We start from the raw sequence: 21,294 nt of genomic DNA on the forward strand, positions 1-21,294 counted from the left end.
GTCTGCTGTTAATGTCAAGTTTAGAGGTATCAACAGGTTGGACTCTCTTAAAATTGGCTGCTGCTTCGGAACTGGATCCGCGTCACAAATAATTCGATTTTTCGGTTGCAAAACTACACTTGTATATCAGAACCAAGTACTAGCCTGATTTAATAGCATAATTTTAATGTTCTTACTCTAGTAAATTCCGGGTCTCAAACAGATTCCATGGTAAGATTCAGGCATGGTTGAAAAAAAGATACAAATTGCAACCTGTATATTCTTGTCCACACCTCATCACCAACCGGATCGTAAGCATTGGATCGGCTCATGCCCGACCCGTTGTTGAGGCTGCTCCAGTTCCGCATTTTGATTTGGATCTAGTAAGTCAAGAGTATATCCGATCCGTTTGTAGGCGTAGACACGACAGAGGGCGAGGGAGAGAGAGAGAAACAGGGGGAAACTCCCGGAAATTTCCCTCCATGATCGTCCCCCACGCAAGCAAACAGACAAGGGCAAGAGATTATCAGCAGCGGAGAAACGCAAGGTGGGGGCGAAGCAAAACGAAGGAGCATCATCTTGCTCTTTTTTGCTCATCCGTGGTGCTTGTTTTGCAACCTCATTGGGTCGCTTCTGGTCAGGGTCTCCCGATTAGGGTTTTCTGATTTTCCGCTCGGTCGATCTAATCTAATTATTGGTTCGAAAGTATGCAAGATTTCTGAATCTATGGACGGTTCTCTGGGGGATTGGTTGGTCGTTCTTGGAATTTGATGTGACGGATTGTTTTTTGCGGCGCCTGGTTTGAAGTTTCCCATTTCTGGGTCCTAGAGCTTCGGATATGGCGCCGAGGAATCAGAAGAATTCGAACGTTCGGTCGGTTATCAGTTCTTTATGTGCCCTGCTGTTCGTCTACTCGTTGTACAATCCAGATTTTTTTGTTCGTGAAAACCTTGTTGCTCGTTCTCCTGAATGGACTTTGGCGATGGGCAACTACCCGGATTTGAAGAGGAACCCGTTCACTGGTCGTGTTCTCATGGAAAAATCGGCAACGGATTTTGTGGGATCGGGGGTTAATTCCTCGAGCGTGGTGGTGGATGATAGTTTGGGCACGAAGAAGAATGTTACGATAGAGAAACCATCGGTTTGCCCGGGATTGAAGGAACACCATGGATATGCTAATCCTTGTGAGTTCTTACGCTCGCATTCGCATTGTGCATCGGGTGGGTTCTTCGATTACTTGACGTTCTTCTACTGTAAGTGCGACGGGGCTCGTCCTCTTGGTTACATGTTTCTGGGCGTCTGGCTTCTTGCCCTTTTATATATGCTTGGAAATACGGCAGCGGACTACTTCTGCTGTTGCTTAGAGAAGCTCTCAAACCTCTTGAATCTGCCTCCAACTGTTGCGGGCGTTTCTCTTCTTCCTCTTGGCAATGGCGCACCGGATGTGTTTGCCAGTATTGCTGCATTTGTGGGCTCAGGTCCCGACGACGTGGGGCTTAATAGCGTGCTGGGAGGTGCCGTTTTCGTTACTTGTGTTGTTGCCGGTGCTGTATCACTCTGTGTTTCTGGATACGAGCCTCAGATTGACCGTAGGTGTTTTATCAGGGACGTCTGCTTCTTCCTTGTTACTCTTGTTTCTCTTGGCCTAATTTTGATCGTTGGTGAAGTTAGTGTCTGGGGAGCTGTGGCATTTGTTTCTATATATTTGGTGTATGCATTTGTGGTTGCTGCCAATGAGTTGCTGAGAAAGCATGCTAGAAAACTTCATTTAGACGCGGTGATGCCCTTGCTTCCCGTGAGAGGAAGTGTATTTTCTCAGAGGGCCGAAGACGATGACTCTATCTTTAGTCCATTGTTGGATGTGGAAACACTTGGGGACGGTTCCAATGATGTGGCTCATCTGTATACTACATTGCCCCAATGGATGTGGGCATCAAATGTTGCCATATACTCAAATCAGTCACTGAAAATGGTCGTAGATGAAAAGAGATCCTTATGGGATTCAAGCGAAGAGGATGAATTGAATTGTTCTTTGTTTTCGTGCTTGAAAATTTTCTTCCTTGTTTTAGATCTTCCTTTGTCATTGCCAAGACGGTTGACAATACCCATTCTTGAGGATAGCAGATGGTCTAAAGGGTATGCTGTTGCAAGTGCTACCTTAGCTCCTCTCCTGCTAGCTGTTCTCTATAATACACAGGATAAGAGGACATTATCAGTTAGTCTGGCTGTCTATGTTACAGGTGCCATCGTCGGCATAAGTCTTGGGACCCTTGCATATTATTTCACAAGTTCAGAACAACCTCCCCGGAGGTTCTTATTTCCATGGGTCTCAGGAGGATTTGTTATGAGTATCATATGGTTCTACATTATTGCTAATGAACTTGTAGCTCTCTTAGTTGCGGTGGGTGAAATACTTGGAATCAGTCCCTCAATTCTTGGATTGACTGTATTGGCATGGGGAAACTCGATCGGTGATTTGATGTCAAACGTGGCTTTGTCTCTGAATGGTGGGGATGGTGTCCAAATCGCATTCTCAGGTTGTTACGCTGGACCAATGTTCAATACTCTTATTGGTTTAGGGGTTTCCATGTTGCTTGGAGCCTGGTCAGCTAGGCCCCGAGCATTTATAGTTCCAAGAGACGGCAGCCTGATTTACACCATGGCTTTTCTTTTTTCTGGACTCATCTGGGCTCTCATAGTTTTACCCAAGAATGATATGCGTCCAAGCAAGCTGTTAGGAGTTGGATTGGTCATCCTATATTTGATTTTTCTTTCTGTGAGAGTGGGTAATGCAATGGGACTCATATCATTAGCTGGTTTACAATGACATTGTGTGACGTATGGGAGTTCATCACATATTCTAGTTACTGACTGACATTAATGCAAAAGAAGCTCCACCGAATCTCTTAGTGCAGATGATGGTGATCTTGCAGCCCACAGTTTGGCCTTGCAGCTCATGCTCTGGTCTTCTATAACCTAAATCATGGCACTTTGTCTGGCATGCTTATGTTCTTCAAGCAGTTCTTCCACCTCTTTGGTATTCTCCTGGATCTAGCGAAGCTAACATGGAAGAAATATATACATCAGAAAAGAATGTGCAATTTGTACATGGATACTTTCACATGATCTAAGCAGTTTTGATAATTCTAGTTGCACAAATTCAAAGTTGAAGTGAAATTTAGTTTCTATTTCCGGTACTTGGAGGGTTTCCATTTCCTTCAAGTTCCTTTATTCCATGTATAGAAACAACCGTCATGCATTTTTTTCCAGACAGCTTGGCTGTAGCAAAACTGTTAGCCTGCTCTCTGTTGTCAGATGTCAAAAACTTGCAATAAAGATGTTGTGGCATGGTCCTGTGTTGGCATAAGGAGTTCGTACTTTGCAAAGGGACGTTTTTGGTTGGTGCTTCCATGCCATTCTATTGATAATTTGTTACGCACTTTTCTTGGATGTATGTAGGCTCTCTGTGGATTAGCTATCTATACTCCGTTGCAATTTCAGGCTTGAAAATTGAAGCATCAATATGTATATGCTTAGAGTGTCTTGTCCTTTTTCGTTTTTAAACATGTATTCTATATTGGACAATGCGTTAAGGCTTTGAAGATGCAGTATCTACTCAACAGCCACTTTCACTACGTCTGTTGTATAATAGCTCAATTTTGGAATTTTGTGGAGGACCTTTGTTCCCCCTAGGTTCTATACAAGTTTAGTTTGCTGATATATGATAGCTTGATTTTCCTTGCCTTGGGCTGATTTTAAAAATGCAGGAAATCATACTTGAGACAAATAGTTCCATGTTGGAGTAATCTGTGGGTATTTCATATTTACTCTCATGGAAATATTGATTGTGAGCTCTGAATGGATGAATCTCATGAGATCCATTCTGGGTTTGTTGTCTTGACATTGTACATATTGTTGATAAACATGCGTCCTGAGATGGAATGAGGCTGATGAACTTGGTGTTTATAGTTATGGTCCGGATCATGTGCCGTCCTAATCTGGGGTCGATGCAATGGTGTTTCCATCTTGCTATCAGGGGACGCCTTTTTCCTCGGCGTTCCTTTACCGTGGATGATGCCACGATGTGTTAATCCGACAGTCATTTTTGCAAGCTTATGATCTGCGAATGACATGATTCAACCATTTGCTGCTAAACAAATGGTGTACAAAAAATTGTGAAGTCAAATATGCTAAAATAGATACAAAAGAAAAGGTATTGTGATTTCTACTCATTAGCTCCATACCAAATGAGGTAGAAGCTTTTGTTCTTGTAACTGTTCAAAACTATATTGATTCCTTTATTTGAACGCATGTTACTGCACTGTATCATGGTAGATTTCGTCTTTCTATGTTTTCCTGACATAGTTGCTGGAGTCAAACAACAATTGCTTAAATGATCTGATATATCAGCAAGCGACCACTGGGGAATCTATGGAATAGAAAATGATCCGTTGCACCAATAAGAAAAAGTGCCTTTTCAAGGCAATGTGAATAAAACCTCATGGGAATTGAGATTACCATGTTCTAATATCATTGATATAATGGCAGATATATCGTGTTTTGTTACAAGAACGTTCATAGGCCGAAACGAAATTGACTGCAGGAGCCAAAGCAGAAATAAATCTTCGGGCCCGAACAAGAAAAGATGTGTTTGGCCCCCGACAGATGTCCCAAGTGAATGGGATGCAAGGTGGACGGGACACCCGGGCAGTTCATGCTGGTGAATGTTTATTGCCTGAAACTGAAACAATAGATATCTTCCATGGTTTATAATAGCTTATGCATTCAAAATAAAAAGGTAAAATATGAGAAAGATCTGGGGAATCCGACCTTTCTGCCGTTCCTAACGTGCTGATCGGGTCGGGCGAGAAAGTCGTACGTTGTTGTCTAGTACACGTTACACGGCGCGAGAAAGCGTACTGCAACACCATCATCCATCGGCAAGGACAAAATACTCATCATTGTTCCTCTTTCTATCCCCATTTTATGTCGATAGTTGCAATTTTGCCACTAATTCTTATCAAGCCAAAGTCATCTGGAGATGGCAATGTAGAAATAAAACAATTTTCTTAGTCCATTTGCAAAGTCCGGCTCGTCAATTCGATCGCTTCTCGCGGTACTCCTCTTTTCTCTGGCATCAAAGTTTTGTTTCATTCTCAAAGTCTTCTCCAGAGTCCCCCGTTTTCCCGGTGAATTTCCCAAGCTTTCATCCGGCGACCTCCCGATCCCGACGCCAAGATGATGCACATGACGTTCTACTGGGGGAAGGACGCGACCCTGCTCTTCGACGGGTGGAAGACGACGACGTGGCTCGGCTACGGTCTCTCCCTCCTTGCGCTCTTCCTCTTAGCCGCTTTCTACCAATACATTGAGAGACTCCGGATTAGTATCCAGACGGCCTCCGCTGTAAATTCTCTCGATTCCGGCGTCGAGGCTCCTCTCCTCTCTACTTCCGGCTTTGTGAAGTCCAGATGCCGCAAGCTCGCCGTCGCCGCATCGTTTGGCGTCAGTTCGGCGATCGGCTACCTCCTCATGCTCGCCGTGATGTCCTTCAACGCCGGGGTCTTCATTGCGGTCGTCCTTGGGCTGACAGTCGGCTATCTCGTCTTCAGAGACGTCGATGGTGACGTCGTCGCTGCGGTCGCGAGACAGAACACCTGCGCCTGTGCCTGAGATCTCGACGGCCTCCGGTCGTCTATTTATCCTCTGCTGCACGGGGGTTTCTGCTTCCGTTGCCGTTGGTATCCTACCTTCGTTTTAGTTTGTTTTTCTTCTTTCTTGTGTCAAACGAATTGGATTGCTGAAATCGGGGAAAAGTCCTGTACTTCGCTTGTATGATAGGAATAGAACGAAGGAAATAATGTTGTTTGGTTTGGGGTTTTTAATTTCTCTTCTCAATTCTTGTCCAAAACCAACGATGGAAGAGATCGCGAGGGAGGATGAGGATGAATTAACCGTTTAGGTTTTCGCTTTGTTAGTCCTACAAATGTTAATATTGCTTTCTATTTTGAAATATTTGGGGATGTCCTCTAGGGGGTTTATTATTAGGAAAGAACGGAAAAATGAATTTAGGCATGTGGACGCTTTCCCGTCTAGATGAGTTGTCTTTGTTTTACCTTCACAACTATGGGATTTGTTTCTTTTAGAAGTTCTTTCGAATTAATATTTAACTATTTGGTTGGTCGCCGGTGGATTGTCTGCACGGCCAGTATTGCTGGTTCAGTATTCATAATTGTCTTGTTCGGCCGGAAAATCAGCGCCTTTTGCTGCTTAGGATAATGCGTCTATTTGAGTCGCCGGAAAGATATCCTCGATTAAGCTGGAATTTTAGGGCGGATCTTAGTATGTTACCGGATAATTACTGCGTGGTGCAAGCTAGTGGATGTCTGTATTGAATGTATACTTAAAAAAAAAAAATACTTGGCGCATCCATTATGCCATGATCATGTGAAGAAATCATAGCAACAGTGTTGAGACTGGGATTGATTCGGAGAATAGAAAATCTACTGCCGAATGCCCACAAAATAACTAAATTGGAAGGGCAAACAGCTCGACCTTCGAAAATTCTACACAGCACACAGTCAACCAAGCGAAAATTTGTTGTTAGAAGCCAAAAAGACGTTCATGTCAGTCTAAATAAGATTTCATCTTAGGATATCAAAACCTGCTTTAGCATCACCTAGCCTGAATAGTTCTGGTTGTAAACAAAAGGTTCTTTTTACTGCCCTGCCCAAGTGCAAGGACCACCGGACGGCCACTTTCTTCACACCCGAAAGCTACCTGAATGCGCAGGTCCTTATCAGGAAGCCTCGGCCACTCATCCACCACAAAACCAGTAGCTAACAACGCCTCAAGCTCCTTTCGATCCCTCGAATCTTCTTTAAACCTGAGCATAAAGCAAGCAACACAGTTGACCCAGATTTTAGTAGCTAGATTCTCAGTCTGAACCATCTCTCCACCTTGCAGCCTTAGTTTCTGGCCATCCAAAGCTTCCAAATTGCAGTCTGGACGCAAATCTGCCACCATTTCATCAGCCATCCTCTTTTAAATCTAGATGAATACCACCACTTGAGCTCGGTGACGAAATTCCGATGTGGAATCCTTTTCTTACCAAAGTTACCCGCGATTACCTTCTGCACCTTAACTGCCACATGACAGTTGAAAAGCACGTACACAACATCCCCAAGCTTGAAGCCGATCTTGAGTTTGGAGTTTGCCATGCTCTCCAAAATATGAGCAGACCTGCCGGCTTCCCTTTTAGATAGGCAATAAGTCAGATCTATTACCATGACTTAGCAAAATCACATTCAAATCTATGAAGCATGGCCTGAACATATCTACGGATTCTAGGAGCTGAAAGCTCCATGTCCTGAATGGATCTGTTAAACATGGGATGTTGTTGACCTCTACTGTCAGGTCTACTCCTGGTGGTTTTACCTGCCAATGGAACTTGCTGCGCCTAAAGCTGCTGCAGATCCTCCCATTTCAAATTTCATGAGCTCAATGGTACATCCTAGCCCAGTTTTGATGCTTAGCCGCCACAATCAAATGTTAAAACCCTTCCCAGCGATTGCCAGATTCATCTTTGCAGAGCCATTTGGAGGTCTGTAACAGAGATGAATAAAACGAAGGGGATTTGCAGATGCAGCAGCAACACCCAAGACCCCGTCTTTAGTTCTTTGCACTGATCAGCATCAAATATAGCTGCAGTCATCACATCACTAAACGTAGATGCTATCTTCAAGGCCTCGTCTGCCATTGCAATAGGTGTGAGCACATTATCCGGTGCATTTACAAGCTCTCTAACCAAAAATCACACCAGAGCAAACATCCACTGCACGCTTGAGCTTGCTTTCTATATCAGTACTGTCATGTGGTGCAGCAGTGCATACTTCATACGCTGAGAGAAACAACTGGAAATTTGTAGTTCCCTACGTATGTAATGGCCCTGTGATCAGTTAAGCTTTTTACACTTTCACATGAATGTGACATCGTTGCTTTAATTCATGATTGGTCTCATCCAGGAGAAGAAAAGGTCCGGTTTAATGGATTTACCAAGCCGGAGCTATGTCCTACCACTATATAGCAACGGTTCAACATGACGACTTCTAAGACTGAGTGTTACTACTAATGATGTTAGAATTTGGAAAAGCAAGCCACCGGAGAGGTTGCAGGGGCTACCATGCTGCCGCCAATGAGCATACTGTGTACACAGGTGTATGGCCGCCTAGTGCCATCTTACTTGTCCTCTGATAGGCGAATCTTGCTTATCAGGATGGGAAAGAAGAGGCCATTGGCTGACCTCTACCCTGTTCTGGGAAATCGTTTAGGAGTAGAATTCTATGGTGCCCGTATTGGATTCTCATCATCTAAATGGAAGTTTTCTGATGTATGATGGACGCCAACCTTTGACAATTTGAGAATGTGACGCCAAGATTCTTCAATCATCTGCCGGAGGATAGGCCTCCATGCATCCCTTTATTAAAAAGAATGAGGTTGCTCGTAATCTAGACCCTTGTAGTCAAAGTTTGTGCAGGAAAAAGCTCTTCTAAAATAGGGGCACTATCATCAAGTTGTAGAACAATAATGGCCTGAAAGTTGCTTTATACTGGAAGAATTGGGGGCTGAATTGAGGATAATTAATTAATTATCTCCTTTTTGGGGCGGGGCACTATCTATTGACAATATATTACATTCTTTCGGCAGTTTGCATGGGCCCTTTCTGTGGATGAAATCTGTTGGCTCGTTGGCAGCCTTGTAGTTGGATAAAAATACAATTCAATCTGTTGGTAGCTTGTCGAAGGTAAAGTCTAGTTGTCAGTTTGATTCTGGTTGGTGCTATTCTAAAACTGTGGATATATAACACTTTAGTTGACAGTTGTCTAGCTCTCTACTCAGGTCTTGAAACAGTCTTAGCCCTTAAGGATAGGGGAAGAGGAGGGGCTTCGGCATTTTTGTAGATCCTAATTAAACTTGGCTCCTGATCTCTAACACCTCTGAGTATGAAGGTAGACTCAATTTCATGTGTGCTGCTTCTGAATAGAATACACCTGCTGCTTCTGTAATGAGTGAATGCAGACTTTTCTCACGAGCAATCGGTCTAATCGTCTGTTGGGTGTGAGTCCACTAGGCCACACGAAAGCCGGATGATGTCAAGCACGAGAGAGAGAGAGAGAGAGAGAGAGAGAGAGAGGCCTGACATGATCGGATTGAGACTTTACTTGTTCTTAGCAAGATTTGCGTACTCCGGGAACTCAAATAGATCATAAATGTTCAACTAGTGGTGGTGCTGGTAGTGCATGTTTGAAGCCATGCATGGTTTTATCCTACAGGAATTTTATTGGCTTGAGTTCCAGACAAGATTTGCAGATATTCAATAAAGGCATTTAAAAGGATGATCAGATATAAAGTGGGGCTGACCTTTGTAATCCTCATACGATCTGATAACAATATGGGCCTTGTAATCCTTATATAAAGACCAGGTTTGCAACTTTGGAATATTAGGGAAGCCAGGCTAGCCAGCACCTTCAACTCATTGGTACACCCATACTGATATATGGTATAGAAATAGACTATTGTTTTTGTCAACACAAAGACTTAAATTTCACTCTTATCGCAGAGATGCCTCTTCTTTCCATTTCCTAACAAAAATCTAGAAGTTTGCAAGTCGAACTGGTCTGTATGGTGTCCTTGTGATTGTAGAGGGACCTGTCTGTACAGATCTGCTTTCTTGTTTCCCTTCTAAAATTGAAGAATTTGATTTCATAAAAAGGGCTGGCAGTAATAATATGATATCTAGTGGAAAGCAGGATTCATCCCATGCGCGCGCGCGAGAGAGAGCGAGAGAGAGAGAGAGAAATTTTGGAGTTTTCATGCAGAAGGATAGATACCCAGAAGCGATCTATCCAGTGTGTATACTATTGTTTGATAATTATCTGGGTGACATTATCCAGGAATTTTTTCTTATTGTTTGCTTACTTGGACGATTGTACACCTGTGTTGGATTTTGAAGACGCCATGGCAGGTTTACTCGTGAATGGCAAGGAAAACACCCACGTTGCATGAATTCCTTATCTTAGAACTTGTTGCTGAAGCACCCAATTGCACATCCAATTAGAGTTTACATCTAATTAGCATATAGAACTAAGTTACAACTATATATCCAATGTCACACGTGCTTGGAAGTGCAATGAAGCAATTGTTCTCATACTGAAGCATAGCAATGTACAATCCTGGGAATCGGCAACGGGTTGCAGTTTCTTCTATTATGATTGTCGTTCTCTCTATATGGCCGGCGCCATGGCCAAGAAGTGAAAGGCGGAAACAGAGGCCAGCTGAAAGTGGCGGAGCTGCTGCTTCCTCTTGTGGAGGAAGCACCGGCGGAAGGTGCTGCGATCCAGACACTACTATTGCTGAAGAGGTCCAGACCACGGCCGGGTTCCTCAACGATACATGCCCTTAGACTTTTACTTATTCAGGAAAAATAGTGCTGGGACAAGTAGTCCACTACTTTCCTAGCAACACCTGCATCTTGTGCATTACATATAATCGGGCTTCCATCAATTTGATGGAGAATGCTTAACCAATGGGATAAATAAACGAGAAGTTGTCTCTGGATGCATGGGCCACAGGTATGGGGAGTGAGTGAGTTGCCTGCACCGTTGAAGCACGCAACCCATTGCGTGTGCCGTTAGTGTACGCAACTCATATATGCGAGCAGAAAAGTATTTTGGTAATTATCTAAACAATATACTTTTAAAATCTTTTTACTTTTTGAGATTTTCTTTTTCATCCTCATAAAAAGGTTTCTTTTTTTCATTAATAGATGATATTTTCATCATTCCAAAAATTCATAGACTAGTATGATGTACATAACCAGCTTAGAACATTGCCCCCGTGTTAAATTTAACAAGCAGCTTGAGGCATCTTATGTTTTGTGTGAGGGCATTTGTTTTTTAGTGTGACAGCTTTTTTGTCTTCACATTTTGTCCTTGCAGCGGGTTCCTTTTCTGGTTAATGGCAGCAGCGGAGTGAGAATGTAGAATATTCTGGTTGATGGGCACTAGAGTCCCAAGTGTAGATTTGATGTGAAAGCTCAATGCAATTTGTAAGTCATCACAATGTCATTTTAGTTTTTTCATGAAACTTGTGATGGGTTGGTGTGGGCAGTGGCCCACACATGCCTTCATGTATCTCCGGCACTGGTTGAAGGGCATTTTCATGTTTGATCTAGAGGTGCTATTTGATTGTGGATGAGACAATCGACATTGTATCAGGGCCACAAGTACCTTTTTGCAACAACGAGAAGATTTTCTCCAAACGAGCAGAGGTCATTTCCTTGAATTAAGTACTTAAAAGAATGAATTTTCTCTTTCTCAAGGTTAACATCATAAACTGTTCTGATCTTCCTTTGAAAATCATACCTGATAATGGCACACCATTGAAGAATCGAAATATGAAAAAGTTTCATGCTGGGCTTCTGTTAAGCAATCTTTCTCCTCTACTGTACGCGAGATAGAGCACAAGGGAGAAAATTCAGTCAACCTTAGTCAGAAAGACGCTTCGCAAGATTCGGAAGAAGGCGGTCCACAAGAAGCGTGAATGACATGACTAGAAGACGCTTGATAAGGTGTGGGCTCCTCGCACTACCGTTCCCTGTTCTCTGCTTTGCCGGCGAAGAGGTGGTACTGTCATCGGAAATGCAGTTACCCTCGTTAAGGGTAGCAATCCAAGAGAAACTTACTACCAATATGCGTTGAAACCCATATGATGTGGAATAGGAGTGAAAATAGTTCGAATCAAGCAATTCAAATACATGTAGACACAAGTTCATATAACTTAAGTGGAGAAGATCGGATCAGTCTTCTCAAATTCTTTACAGCAAAAAGATCTAACGTCCAATACCTCAAAAAACATATACAAAGTTACTAACAGCGTGATCTCTATGCCTTCAAATTCCACCGTGAGTTTGTGAATTGATGTACAAGGTATTGTCTCAAGATATTTCGGTTATTCTATATAATTAAGTTATATTATCTTCCATGACAATGTGGACACACTTTGTAACGGCGTGTTCTGCAAACACTGTAGTTCTATTTTGTCGAATTGTATCTCAAAGGTGGACTTGGGGCGCGTTGGAGGCACAACTATAGTATGGAAGGCTATGTTCTTCTACCATAACCGGGGTGAGTCATATGTGTAAGTTGAAACACATGGAAATCTGACCACTTGGTATCGACACAACATGGACCTTAGGGACTTGGCTTCTGCTCTCACCTGAGCAATGAGAAAACCGTCTCGCTCACCCGAAATATAAACAACAGATAAGGAATGACAGAACATACTGTTCGTGAGTTACAAATTCAGAGTTTTCCTGCACTAATCTGTGACGAGGGACTATGGAACGGACATGCGAGGCAACTCGATAAACACTGGCATGCCTCATTCCTTATTACTTGAAACTGTTCTCATGGAAAATGGCAGGACCAGATGACCTGTTATGATAACATCCAATCAAACATAATCTTAGCAGTTGTTTGGTAACATGAACATTAGCACAATGTTTCCTGAACCTATCCCATTGATCGGAACAGATTTATAAAATACTTGGCATTTTATAGATCTATCAAGTGTTTCATGATTATGCCCCAACTGTTAACATTGATTTGCAAAGCATTGTACTAGTATTTTTCTTGCCAAACGCTCTGTTAAGTTATTGGTTTTGATATATATATATATATATATATATATATATATATATATATATATATAAACCGTTTAGAACGCTACCCACATTATGAGATTCATTGAACCTGTTTCTATCAATTTGTGATTCATTTTCTGGTTGTGGGTAGCGATAATTGGACCAAAATAAACACTTATAAAGTCTTGGCTGCAATGTTTAATAATCTTGCTTGCGACAACGAAACTGAATATTCGTACTTACAACTAAATGACATTTAGAAGTTATTATATGCAAAACCTCGATTAATCTTTACAGATTCTACAAGTTGCTTACGCAATCTTCACTAGCTCGTTGCGTTCCTGGCTTTTATAAAGAGATCAAGTTCGGTACTAAGAATCACAATCTTGCGTGTAGAAGCATTCTTTAATTTGTTGTCACTGTTGTATTTCGTTGAAATCAATTAATTAGTTTGTGTTGAATCACATTGGTCTGGAAGCAAGCTCTAAACCCGAAAAGCTAGGTTGGCGCATGGAAACAGGGAAGACAATTAATTTGTTTGTTGCTTTGAAATATCTAAAATTTCTTATGTTATTTGTCTATTCATACCTTATAAATTATACTACATCCAAATTATAGCCTGACCTACCATGTCCTCCATCAGATTAATCTAGAGAAAAATAATAAGGAAATGATTTTTTATGATACTGATATTTATGAGTAATCAGAGTGCATAGGTGTCTTAACTAATTTGCATGTATAGTTAATCAGGTTGCCTTTGTAGATGTCCAGCTTCCATGTCACATATAATTTTTTAAAAGGTACTGAACTTAATTATTAAATGCAAGCGAATCACGTGTAAATCATGTGAAGTTATTTAATCAACATTGCATCGGCATGTAGTGTTTTCTTTTCTTTATATATGTACGTTGGACCGTCGGCCACAGTTTAATGTGGGGGGAGCACTTGCTGATGCTGTTCTGATCTTCCCTTTCTCCACCATGAAACAGAATATATTCCTGCTCCAGCTGAAGTTGACTACTGCAGAAATTCGCTGGTTAGAGTTAAAATGGTGTACCACAAAGCCCTCATATGCTATGAGTGTAACAATCCTACCCATTTCTGGGCACTTTCGGATTTTTTTTTGGGTGTTACAATCCACCCCCTTAAGGCACATGCGTTCGTGCGTGTGAAACTTTAGTTTTGAGTGTCGAACCGGCTTTGATACCACTGAAATAACCCGACTCATTTATGGGCTTGGGTCCTTGGTTCGGCGGATCCCAACTCGCCTTCTACCAGTTTCAACTCGAACTCCAAAAAAGCTAAGAACCAGGACAACTATCTATTGAAAAACTCTCTTTATAAGTACTTGAAGATCTCTCACAATCTTCAATGCGAAACTAAATTTTTTTTAGGGCATTACACTGAGATTCAAAATTGAAACTGACTGCTTAATTGGAACTGGCTGCCTAATTGGAACTGGCTGCCTATCAACTCTTGTCGTGATTGTTGGAGCAACTCCCTCGGGAACAGTTGGTCATGTGATTAAAAATCTACTTATGTATCAGTTAGTCATGTGATTAAAAATCTACTTATGTATCAGTTGGTCATGTGATTAAAAATCTACATATGTATTCCTTTTTAGTTTATTTCTAGCTTTGCCTAGACACCACAAAAAATATGGTACAAGTTGCCTTTAGAAAGCCAGGTGTTTGAATATATATATATATATATATATATAGGTAGATCCCAGAATACTACATCTTAGACGAAAACCAGACACCAAAAAATCGATTGCTAAAACATTTTTTTGTTTAATTTAACTTTATATATATGAACTTGAAGATGTTTTGATGTGAATCGTATATTAAATTAGTCATTTTTTAAGTTTAAATGTTTCTATAATAAAAAAGATGGCTCTTATGACATCACATTTTTAATAGTGAAAAATCAACGTTTACTCGAAAATAACTGGAACTAAGACAAACACATTGGAATGTTCATATATTGATTAAAATGCCTTCTAATAAAAATTGAAGGTCTGGAACATACCAACTATCCTGTATATATATAGGTGGCTGTCAGACCCTTAAGTGCTTGATTCCTATGTCTTTAATTTAGTTCGGTTGAATAGTTGAGAGAAAAGTAAATAAGTAAATATCATACGATGCAGTGCAAGGCGCTCAGAGAAAGCGTTGTATGTGGAGATTTTGGTAGAGACAATATGAAATAAATCTTATTATTATAGTACAAAATTACATAATTACATCATAAATTACCAATTAAGCACAGTGCTTATTTAATTTGGTTTATCTTTTATATCTCGCTAAAAGAATCTCTTGGTTGGATCTGGACCTTTTCAAATTGTGACGCTGTTGGGGATGCCCCTTCCGGTGACCCCCGACTCGGAGCTTGGCGTCATGAGCTCATAAGGAAGCACGCCGGCGCCGCACCGGTTCCGAAGGTTCGGATCCGAATTCCGGTGCTGGATGACCCGTTCGATCTTCTGGATCTCAGCCGCGAACTTGTAGTACGCCTCGATCATGTCCAGGTCCGCGCTCCACGTCGACTGGTGCGGCCGCTGGCCCAGGTACTCCTCGTCCGGCGAGTGCGTCGACAACGTGTCGACGACCGCCATGAACTTGGTCGCCTGGAGCACGCTGGGAATCGACGTCAGGAAGTAGTTCTCCGGCGACTGGACGAAGTTCCGGTACTCCGGGTCCACTTCCCTCGGCACGAGCCGCCTCATCAGCGGCGGCCGGTTGGGGACGTATCCATTGTATGGGTACTGGCCGAAGTTGAGGGCGGCGTGCTGGGCTGAGGCGAGCCAGATGAGGATGGTGAGGATAGAGGCAAGGTCCGCCGGGGTGTTCAGCGTCGGCCACCATTTCTCGCGCCGCTTGTCACGGTGGCCAACGTGCACGGACTCGGCGTACCATGACTGGAGCTCGGCGTCCGACTGGACGGTGGCCGCGTCCGGGTAGTAGTAGGACACGTACTCGTTGACCCATGTCTCAATGGCGGACCAGATGAGCAGCCCGTCTGCTGCGTATGGGTAGTCCTCGATCAACAGCCTAAGCCCATGTGGTTGGCTTGGATCCTCGACGGCCATGCCCCTGCAGCAACGATCAAGCAAATCAGTCTAAAATTTGCCTCCTTTAAACCATGAAGCAAACACGCAGAATTACATGATAGAGAGGCAAAAGCTGCTGCTGCTGACCTTCTCAAAAGATCTGCGGGCAGACCCTCTTGATCAAAGCGCCAAGCCTTGTCGTAGGCCATGGCGCTGATCTCCATACCGTAGGGACCCGGCGTGAAGCAGGACTCGATGACTCCTCCGGCGTTGATGAGGATCTGCCGGGCCATTGCGTTGATCTCGAGCGTGTACCTCATGTGGGGATGCAACAGCTTCATTATGGGATGCATGGCGCTAAGCTGCCTGTGTGCTGCCAGTATGAACGGCTCAACGCAGGCGTGAGTCCGAAGCCTGCATTTCATCAAACAGTTGGCGACGGTAAGTTAACGCGACCAATGACAGCCAATTCTCCTCTCAAGAACAAAAAATAAAAGCAAAGCATGGACTTACCAGTGGTTAACAAGTTGGTGAGCGCCGGCATCGTTGGAGCAGACATGGGCCTTAGCCAATTGCCACAGCCAGTGACTGGTGGCGTCGCTCGCCGGGGTCAGCACTCGCTTCGAGCTGGAACCGGACAGCGTCGGCGGAAGGCTCAGCTCGATGGCAATGGGTTTCAAGGTGCCCAAGGGCGTGAGGAAGAAGAGAGTGCGAGTGGCGTAGGCTTTCCGGCCATCCTGGCTGTTGATCCGGTCCAGAAACGGCATGTAAATGTCGTGGTAGTCCAGCATGAAGAGTTTGTTTTCTTGGAGAGCCTGTTGCACCGACATGCCGTCGAGCTGACCGATGACGTGCTCCTCTCTAATGGCGGATTCAGGGGGGCCATACACTTCCGGATCAAGCTTGCTAACGGGAGGAAACACCTGAACATCGGAGGCAGTGCTCGTAAATTAGAATGGCGCTGACCTAAATCTTCCGCCGTCAAAAAGAGACCATATACATATTGTAACCACGGCGTGCCTTCTCCGTGTCTACGAGAGAGAGGGAGAGATTTTTAACAGCCAATTGCTTGCGAAGTTACTGGGAACATGTTGTTCCGCACCTTTTAAGGCACGTTTGCTCACACTTTTCGAAAAGTTGAGGTCCCATGTGTAATTGATTCAACTTCCCCACTCATTGATGTGACACTCAAATTGGCAATTATATATAATGTTGACAATGACTTGGCTTTGCAATTCAATCATTTAATTAAAAATGATAAATGGTTAAGAGAAAAAGAAAATGATGATCAAAATATCATTTTATGTGTTTTATTTTCTTTTAAGTATCTATTTACTGTAGATGAACAACCTTAGTTAGTCATTTTATTTATCTACCTAATCTTAGTTAGATGATTAGATGATTAAGTATGCCAACCATGAGTCATCATCAACTTTATATATATATCTAAGGAAAAGAGGTAGAGAGAGAGCCCTTACATTCAGTTTTTCGATACCCACGGGGTTGACGCCGGCTAAGGTCTGACGGGCGAATTCGTCGTCTCGTAGCCATGCATATTTATCAACTGTCGCAATTTAAAACGAACATTAATGCATTATCAATGATAAGACAACCATTTAAAAAAAATCCAAGCGTTGGTTGCTTGAGGGAAGGGCGCCATTAAAGACACGGAATGAAGCCGCTGCCCACCAGTGGGGCTGGAATCTTCACGGAATTAATTCTAAAAGATGAAGGACGGGAACCGTGCTCACCGGAAAGAATACTGGGAGTGTCATATCTCAGGTGGCCCAGGCTCGATTCTTCGATCTTCTTCACAGGCTTGGGCAGAGGCAGCTTCTTCCATATCTCATCGTGGAGCCCAAACTTGCGGACCAGGCTCTCGCGGTAGAGCCCTTCTATCTCGAGGAAGCCCTTGAAGTCATGGTTGTCCTTCGAGATGGAGGCCTTGAGTGAAGGTATCAGGTTGTGCAGCACCCCCCTGCGCCTCCACTCCTTAATCATCTCCTGCTTCATCTCCTCGAAAGCTTCATCCCGCGGCACGTACATTGGATTGGGCTTCTCGATCCTGCTCTCACATGATATATCTGTTGTAGTTCAGACAGGGGAAGAAGAAAGGAACAGATTAGACGGTCTGATTAACTTAACCATCATAATTTTCATACATTTCTATGGTTCATGGAAGTAAATATGCTTGCATTTTCTTTAATTTTCATGCATGTTTACTGATTGGGGTCAAAAGATATACTTAGAAAGAGTTTTATCACTGCTCCTAAGAAGCTTCGGGCCAGGGTTCCCTTTCCAACTTGTGCCATAGGAAGGATTTTTCTTTTGGTAAAAATGGCTAAAGTAGGAGGACACCGAACCCCACTATCGGAAAGTTGTGTGGTTTAGTTTCATGCCTCTTACATCCTATGTCATGTCAACCAAGTGGGAAATAATATATTTGGAAATTCCATCTTCTTTGTTAAAGTTCCAAATGAAGCCAATAGTAATTTTTGAGGAAAAGAAAAAAGCTTAGTTGGGTTGTTGCAAAAAGAACTGCCAGCTTCAGATTTGAATATAATATCAACGTTGGGATCCGAAAAAATCTTATTTACAGCCATCACCGGCAAAGATATTTCCTTGTTTACTTCATCATCCGAGAAACAGAAGATGGCTCGATGATCACCTTATGGTCGAAACCTGACTCAGTAAAACAAAGATCTATACCCCACAATATTTTAAAATTTGGTTTTGAAGAGTCTTAGTTATCGAGCACAAGGCAAGGCCGTTTTCAATTTTCCAAACATCAGAGTAAAGATGGGGATCCGAAAGAGAAGTCCAAAAAACTCATTAAAGAAAAGAAAGCTGGGCCCATAAGTGAACCAAATATCGCTGTCATCTTCCTCACATAAACTTTTAAAAAAGGAAATTTAAAACCTGACCAGTATCATAGCGACCCAAAACTAATATTATAGTTCTTAAAATAAGGAGGAATTGAGCGCATGCACAATAAATATAGCTACATAGTCGACTAAAGTATTCAATCCGTGTGGAATAAGCTTTCCCGCAGCCATCATTTTCTCCTTCCAAGAAGCACGAAACACAAGAACACGGGATAAGAAAGAAAAACGGAGAAGATAACTGGAAAAAGAAAGAAACAGATAGGGCATGATACCGACCGGAATCCGTGGGGGGCCTGCCGGTACGGCACCTCCTCGGGTATGGAATCTCCTCCCCTCCCAGCGTTGGCCTCTGCATGTTTCTACCTTGATCCGGGTTCCCCAGATCGTTGTAGACGTCGAAGTCGAATATCCGATCGGTGAGCTTCCGGGTCCCTGACCCGTCTCCCCTGATCTCCTTCAACTCCTTCTCCCTCAGGTACTTCAGACCTTCTGGAGTCTCCGACGGCAGATAAGCCTGTCCCCACAAAACAATCGTCAGTCGTCATCACAGATCACTAGCAGAATCCGCATGCATCATGTGGATGTACCATGGGTATGGAAGAAAGGCATTCTTTTTTTGTTCTTTTTGTTATCATATTCTTAATGGACTACTGTTCAGGACGTAGCTGTGCTTCAATCTAGATCAGCTTCGCCACCATTCATTATTCATAAACCTTTAAGATGAAAGGCTTTTAAATTCATCTAACAAGTTCATTCAACTTGTAGAATAAATTGGTAGTTGCAGAAAATTAGTACTCTTCGTACTTCAATGTTGCCGTCGTAATAGGCTTAATGGTAGGGACTGAAAAATTCTGGAATTGCTTGGATTTGAAGCTGGGCAGCTTCAATTTGAAATAAGTAGAAATGCTCTTTCTGGGAGGCAGATGAAAGACTTTATGCTGGTTGTTCTAGACAGGGACATGTGTAGTGTTTTACAGATGTCAGAAATAGCAGGACAAGACTCTAGAATCCATGACATGGCACCTGTGGTCTTATGTGGAGAGAGGGTGAGAGGGAGAAAGACTTTTTTAGTGTTTTTTTACCTTGTTGGTGAAAAAAATTCTCTTCTCCTGATGAACAGTGGTGGACTGAACCCAGGAGTTGCATGTGAAATAGACAGGTCCGCCGATGAACCCTTCGAGCACTATGCTCTCCAAGAAGAACTCCCTCTGGTGCTGGTTCATCACCGTGATGGCCCCCGGCGTTCCGAAGTCCGACGTCACCTCGAATTCCGCCGTGTACTCCACTTTCTCGGCGTTGACGTTCGACTTCTTGAGCCAGTGCTTCAGCGCGCCCTCGTTGCTCCTCTTCGCCGACCTGGTATCTACTCGTCGCCACCACAAAAACAAAATCAAACGCATTAAAAATTCGCTCACACTTGAACCAATTAGCCGAAAAGGATCAATGCGGAATCGTCGCGTACTCTGGTCGATTTCGGTACTGACGATCTGGAGGAGAACGTTCTTCCCCAACCGATCGTAGAGGGCGTCGATATGCTTCCCAATGATGTCCTTGAGGTCCTCCTTGTTCTTTTTCCTGATGGTGACGATGGCCCTCACTTTGAACTTGACGGCCTTCTCCGCCACCGCGGCCGTCTGCACTCTGTCGCTCACCACCGCCATGGTCGGCCGCAGGCATTTCCTCGTGCGGGCCGCCGGAAGGGGAGAGCCGGTCCCCAGTCCGAAGGAGACCATCCTCCTCTCTACGATGGAAACCGGAGGGGCACCCACCAAAAATGAGGGCCGCTTCGTGACTTGGCCATCCATTTTCACGATGGCAGCCATTCTTCCACTCTCTCCTCCAATGGAGTTCCTGCTTTCCTAGTGATGGAAGCAAAGAATTTCTGTTTTCCTAGTGATCGAAGCAAACAAGAAGAAGAAGAGGAGGAGGAGGAGAGAAGGCGGGAAGCTGTAGGATCACCTGGATGGCCGATCATCCGTTGTGCTCGTATTTATAAACGCGCGAGCTCGCAAAAAGTAAGAGGAGGTCCTCCCACCGGCCATGACACACGGTAAAGAGAGAGTGTGTGTGAGGGAAAGAGTTTGACCTAACACACGGAGCCAATTCTGCGGCGGTCAGCCATCAGCGTTGCGCTGTCGCCTACCATACCGAGTAGCAAGCCTCCCATGTGTCCATCGCGTCTCACGTGTCTCCGAACCCCTTGTTTGTCAGCTCAATCCCAAGCAAAAAACTTCAAGGACCCTTTTTGTCATTTTCGTTAATCAACTTCTTTATCAGTTAAAAAAAATATATAAAGAATATTTTTTTTCAAAATATAAATTAAGTGTGAACATTAATTTAAGATACCCAATTAAAATTAATTAGCCATTAGATCATGACTCGATTCAAGCTTATGATTTTGACAACAAGAGATCTCAGAGCGAAAAAACTTTTTCGATCTGTTCAAAGCAAATTTATGATTTCGAAAATTATATGTTATTGTGCTTGAATGTCCACGTTGTAAAAATGCCAACTTGGTCACTTTTTCTAATGGGACGATGACAATTTTAAATCTTAAAAAGAAGCTGCGAGGTCCCCAGATGAAAAGTCGGGAGTGCTCGTGGTCGCCATTGCAACAGTGACCTTAAATCCGAGGAACCTTCTCTCGAGCAAACACGTTTTACTTAATTATTTTG

The 21,294-nt window shown here is 43.2% G+C and overlaps 3 protein-coding genes across 3 annotated transcripts; 2 read left to right on the forward strand and 1 right to left on the reverse strand.

Moving 5' to 3' along the window:
• The first annotated feature begins 412 nt into the window (after positions 1-412).
• On the forward strand, positions 413-3,614 carry LOC116259239 (cation/calcium exchanger 4-like). The gene has a single exon (XM_031636957.1). The coding sequence runs from the start codon at positions 818-820 to the stop codon at positions 2,804-2,806; it is 1,989 nt and encodes a 662-aa protein (XP_031492817.1). The 5' UTR covers positions 413-817; the 3' UTR covers positions 2,807-3,614.
• A 1,480-nt stretch (positions 3,615-5,094) lies between these two features.
• LOC116258994 (copper transporter 5.1) lies at positions 5,095-5,864 on the forward strand. Its single transcript, XM_031636568.2, has one exon. The coding sequence runs from the start codon at positions 5,218-5,220 to the stop codon at positions 5,650-5,652; it is 435 nt and encodes a 144-aa protein (XP_031492428.1). The 5' UTR covers positions 5,095-5,217; the 3' UTR covers positions 5,653-5,864.
• A 9,005-nt stretch (positions 5,865-14,869) lies between these two features.
• Positions 14,870-20,597, reverse strand: LOC116259457 (linoleate 13S-lipoxygenase 3-1, chloroplastic-like). The gene is made up of 8 exons (XM_031637292.2): positions 20,082-20,597; positions 19,702-19,982; positions 18,896-19,133; positions 17,486-17,818; positions 17,213-17,298; positions 16,248-16,657; positions 15,882-16,148; positions 14,870-15,777 (listed from the first exon to the last, which is right to left on the reverse strand). Exons 1-8 carry the CDS (start codon positions 20,440-20,442, stop codon positions 15,021-15,023), a joined length of 2,733 nt encoding a protein of 910 aa, XP_031493152.1. The 5' UTR covers positions 20,443-20,597; the 3' UTR covers positions 14,870-15,020.
• Between the last annotated feature and the right edge of the window lie 697 nt (positions 20,598-21,294).

Source organism: Nymphaea colorata, chromosome 8 (assembly GCF_008831285.2).
Source record: "Nymphaea colorata isolate Beijing-Zhang1983 chromosome 8, ASM883128v2, whole genome shotgun sequence".
Classification (NCBI taxonomy): Eukaryota; Viridiplantae; Streptophyta; class Magnoliopsida; order Nymphaeales; family Nymphaeaceae; genus Nymphaea; species Nymphaea colorata.

Bases quoted from the DNA above. Each gene is read 5' to 3' on its own strand.
- LOC116259239 (XM_031636957.1), top strand. From the start codon at position 818: ATGGCGCCGAGGAATCAGAAGAATTCGAACGTTCGGTCGGTTATCAGT.
- LOC116258994 (XM_031636568.2), top strand. From the start codon at position 5,218: ATGATGCACATGACGTTCTACTGGGGGAAGGACGCGACCCTGCTCTTC.
- LOC116259457 (XM_031637292.2), bottom strand. From the start codon at position 20,442: ATGGCTGCCATCGTGAAAATGGATGGCCAAGTCACGAAGCGGCCCTCA. The intron at 19,134-19,701 runs GTAAAAAAACAC...TTGTGGGGACAG, and splicing joins GAATTTTTTTCACCAACAAG to GCTTATCTGCCGTCGGAGAC. The intron at 17,819-18,895 runs GTCGGTATCATG...GAACTACAACAG, and splicing joins CAGGCCCCCCACGGATTCCG to ATATATCATGTGAGAGCAGG.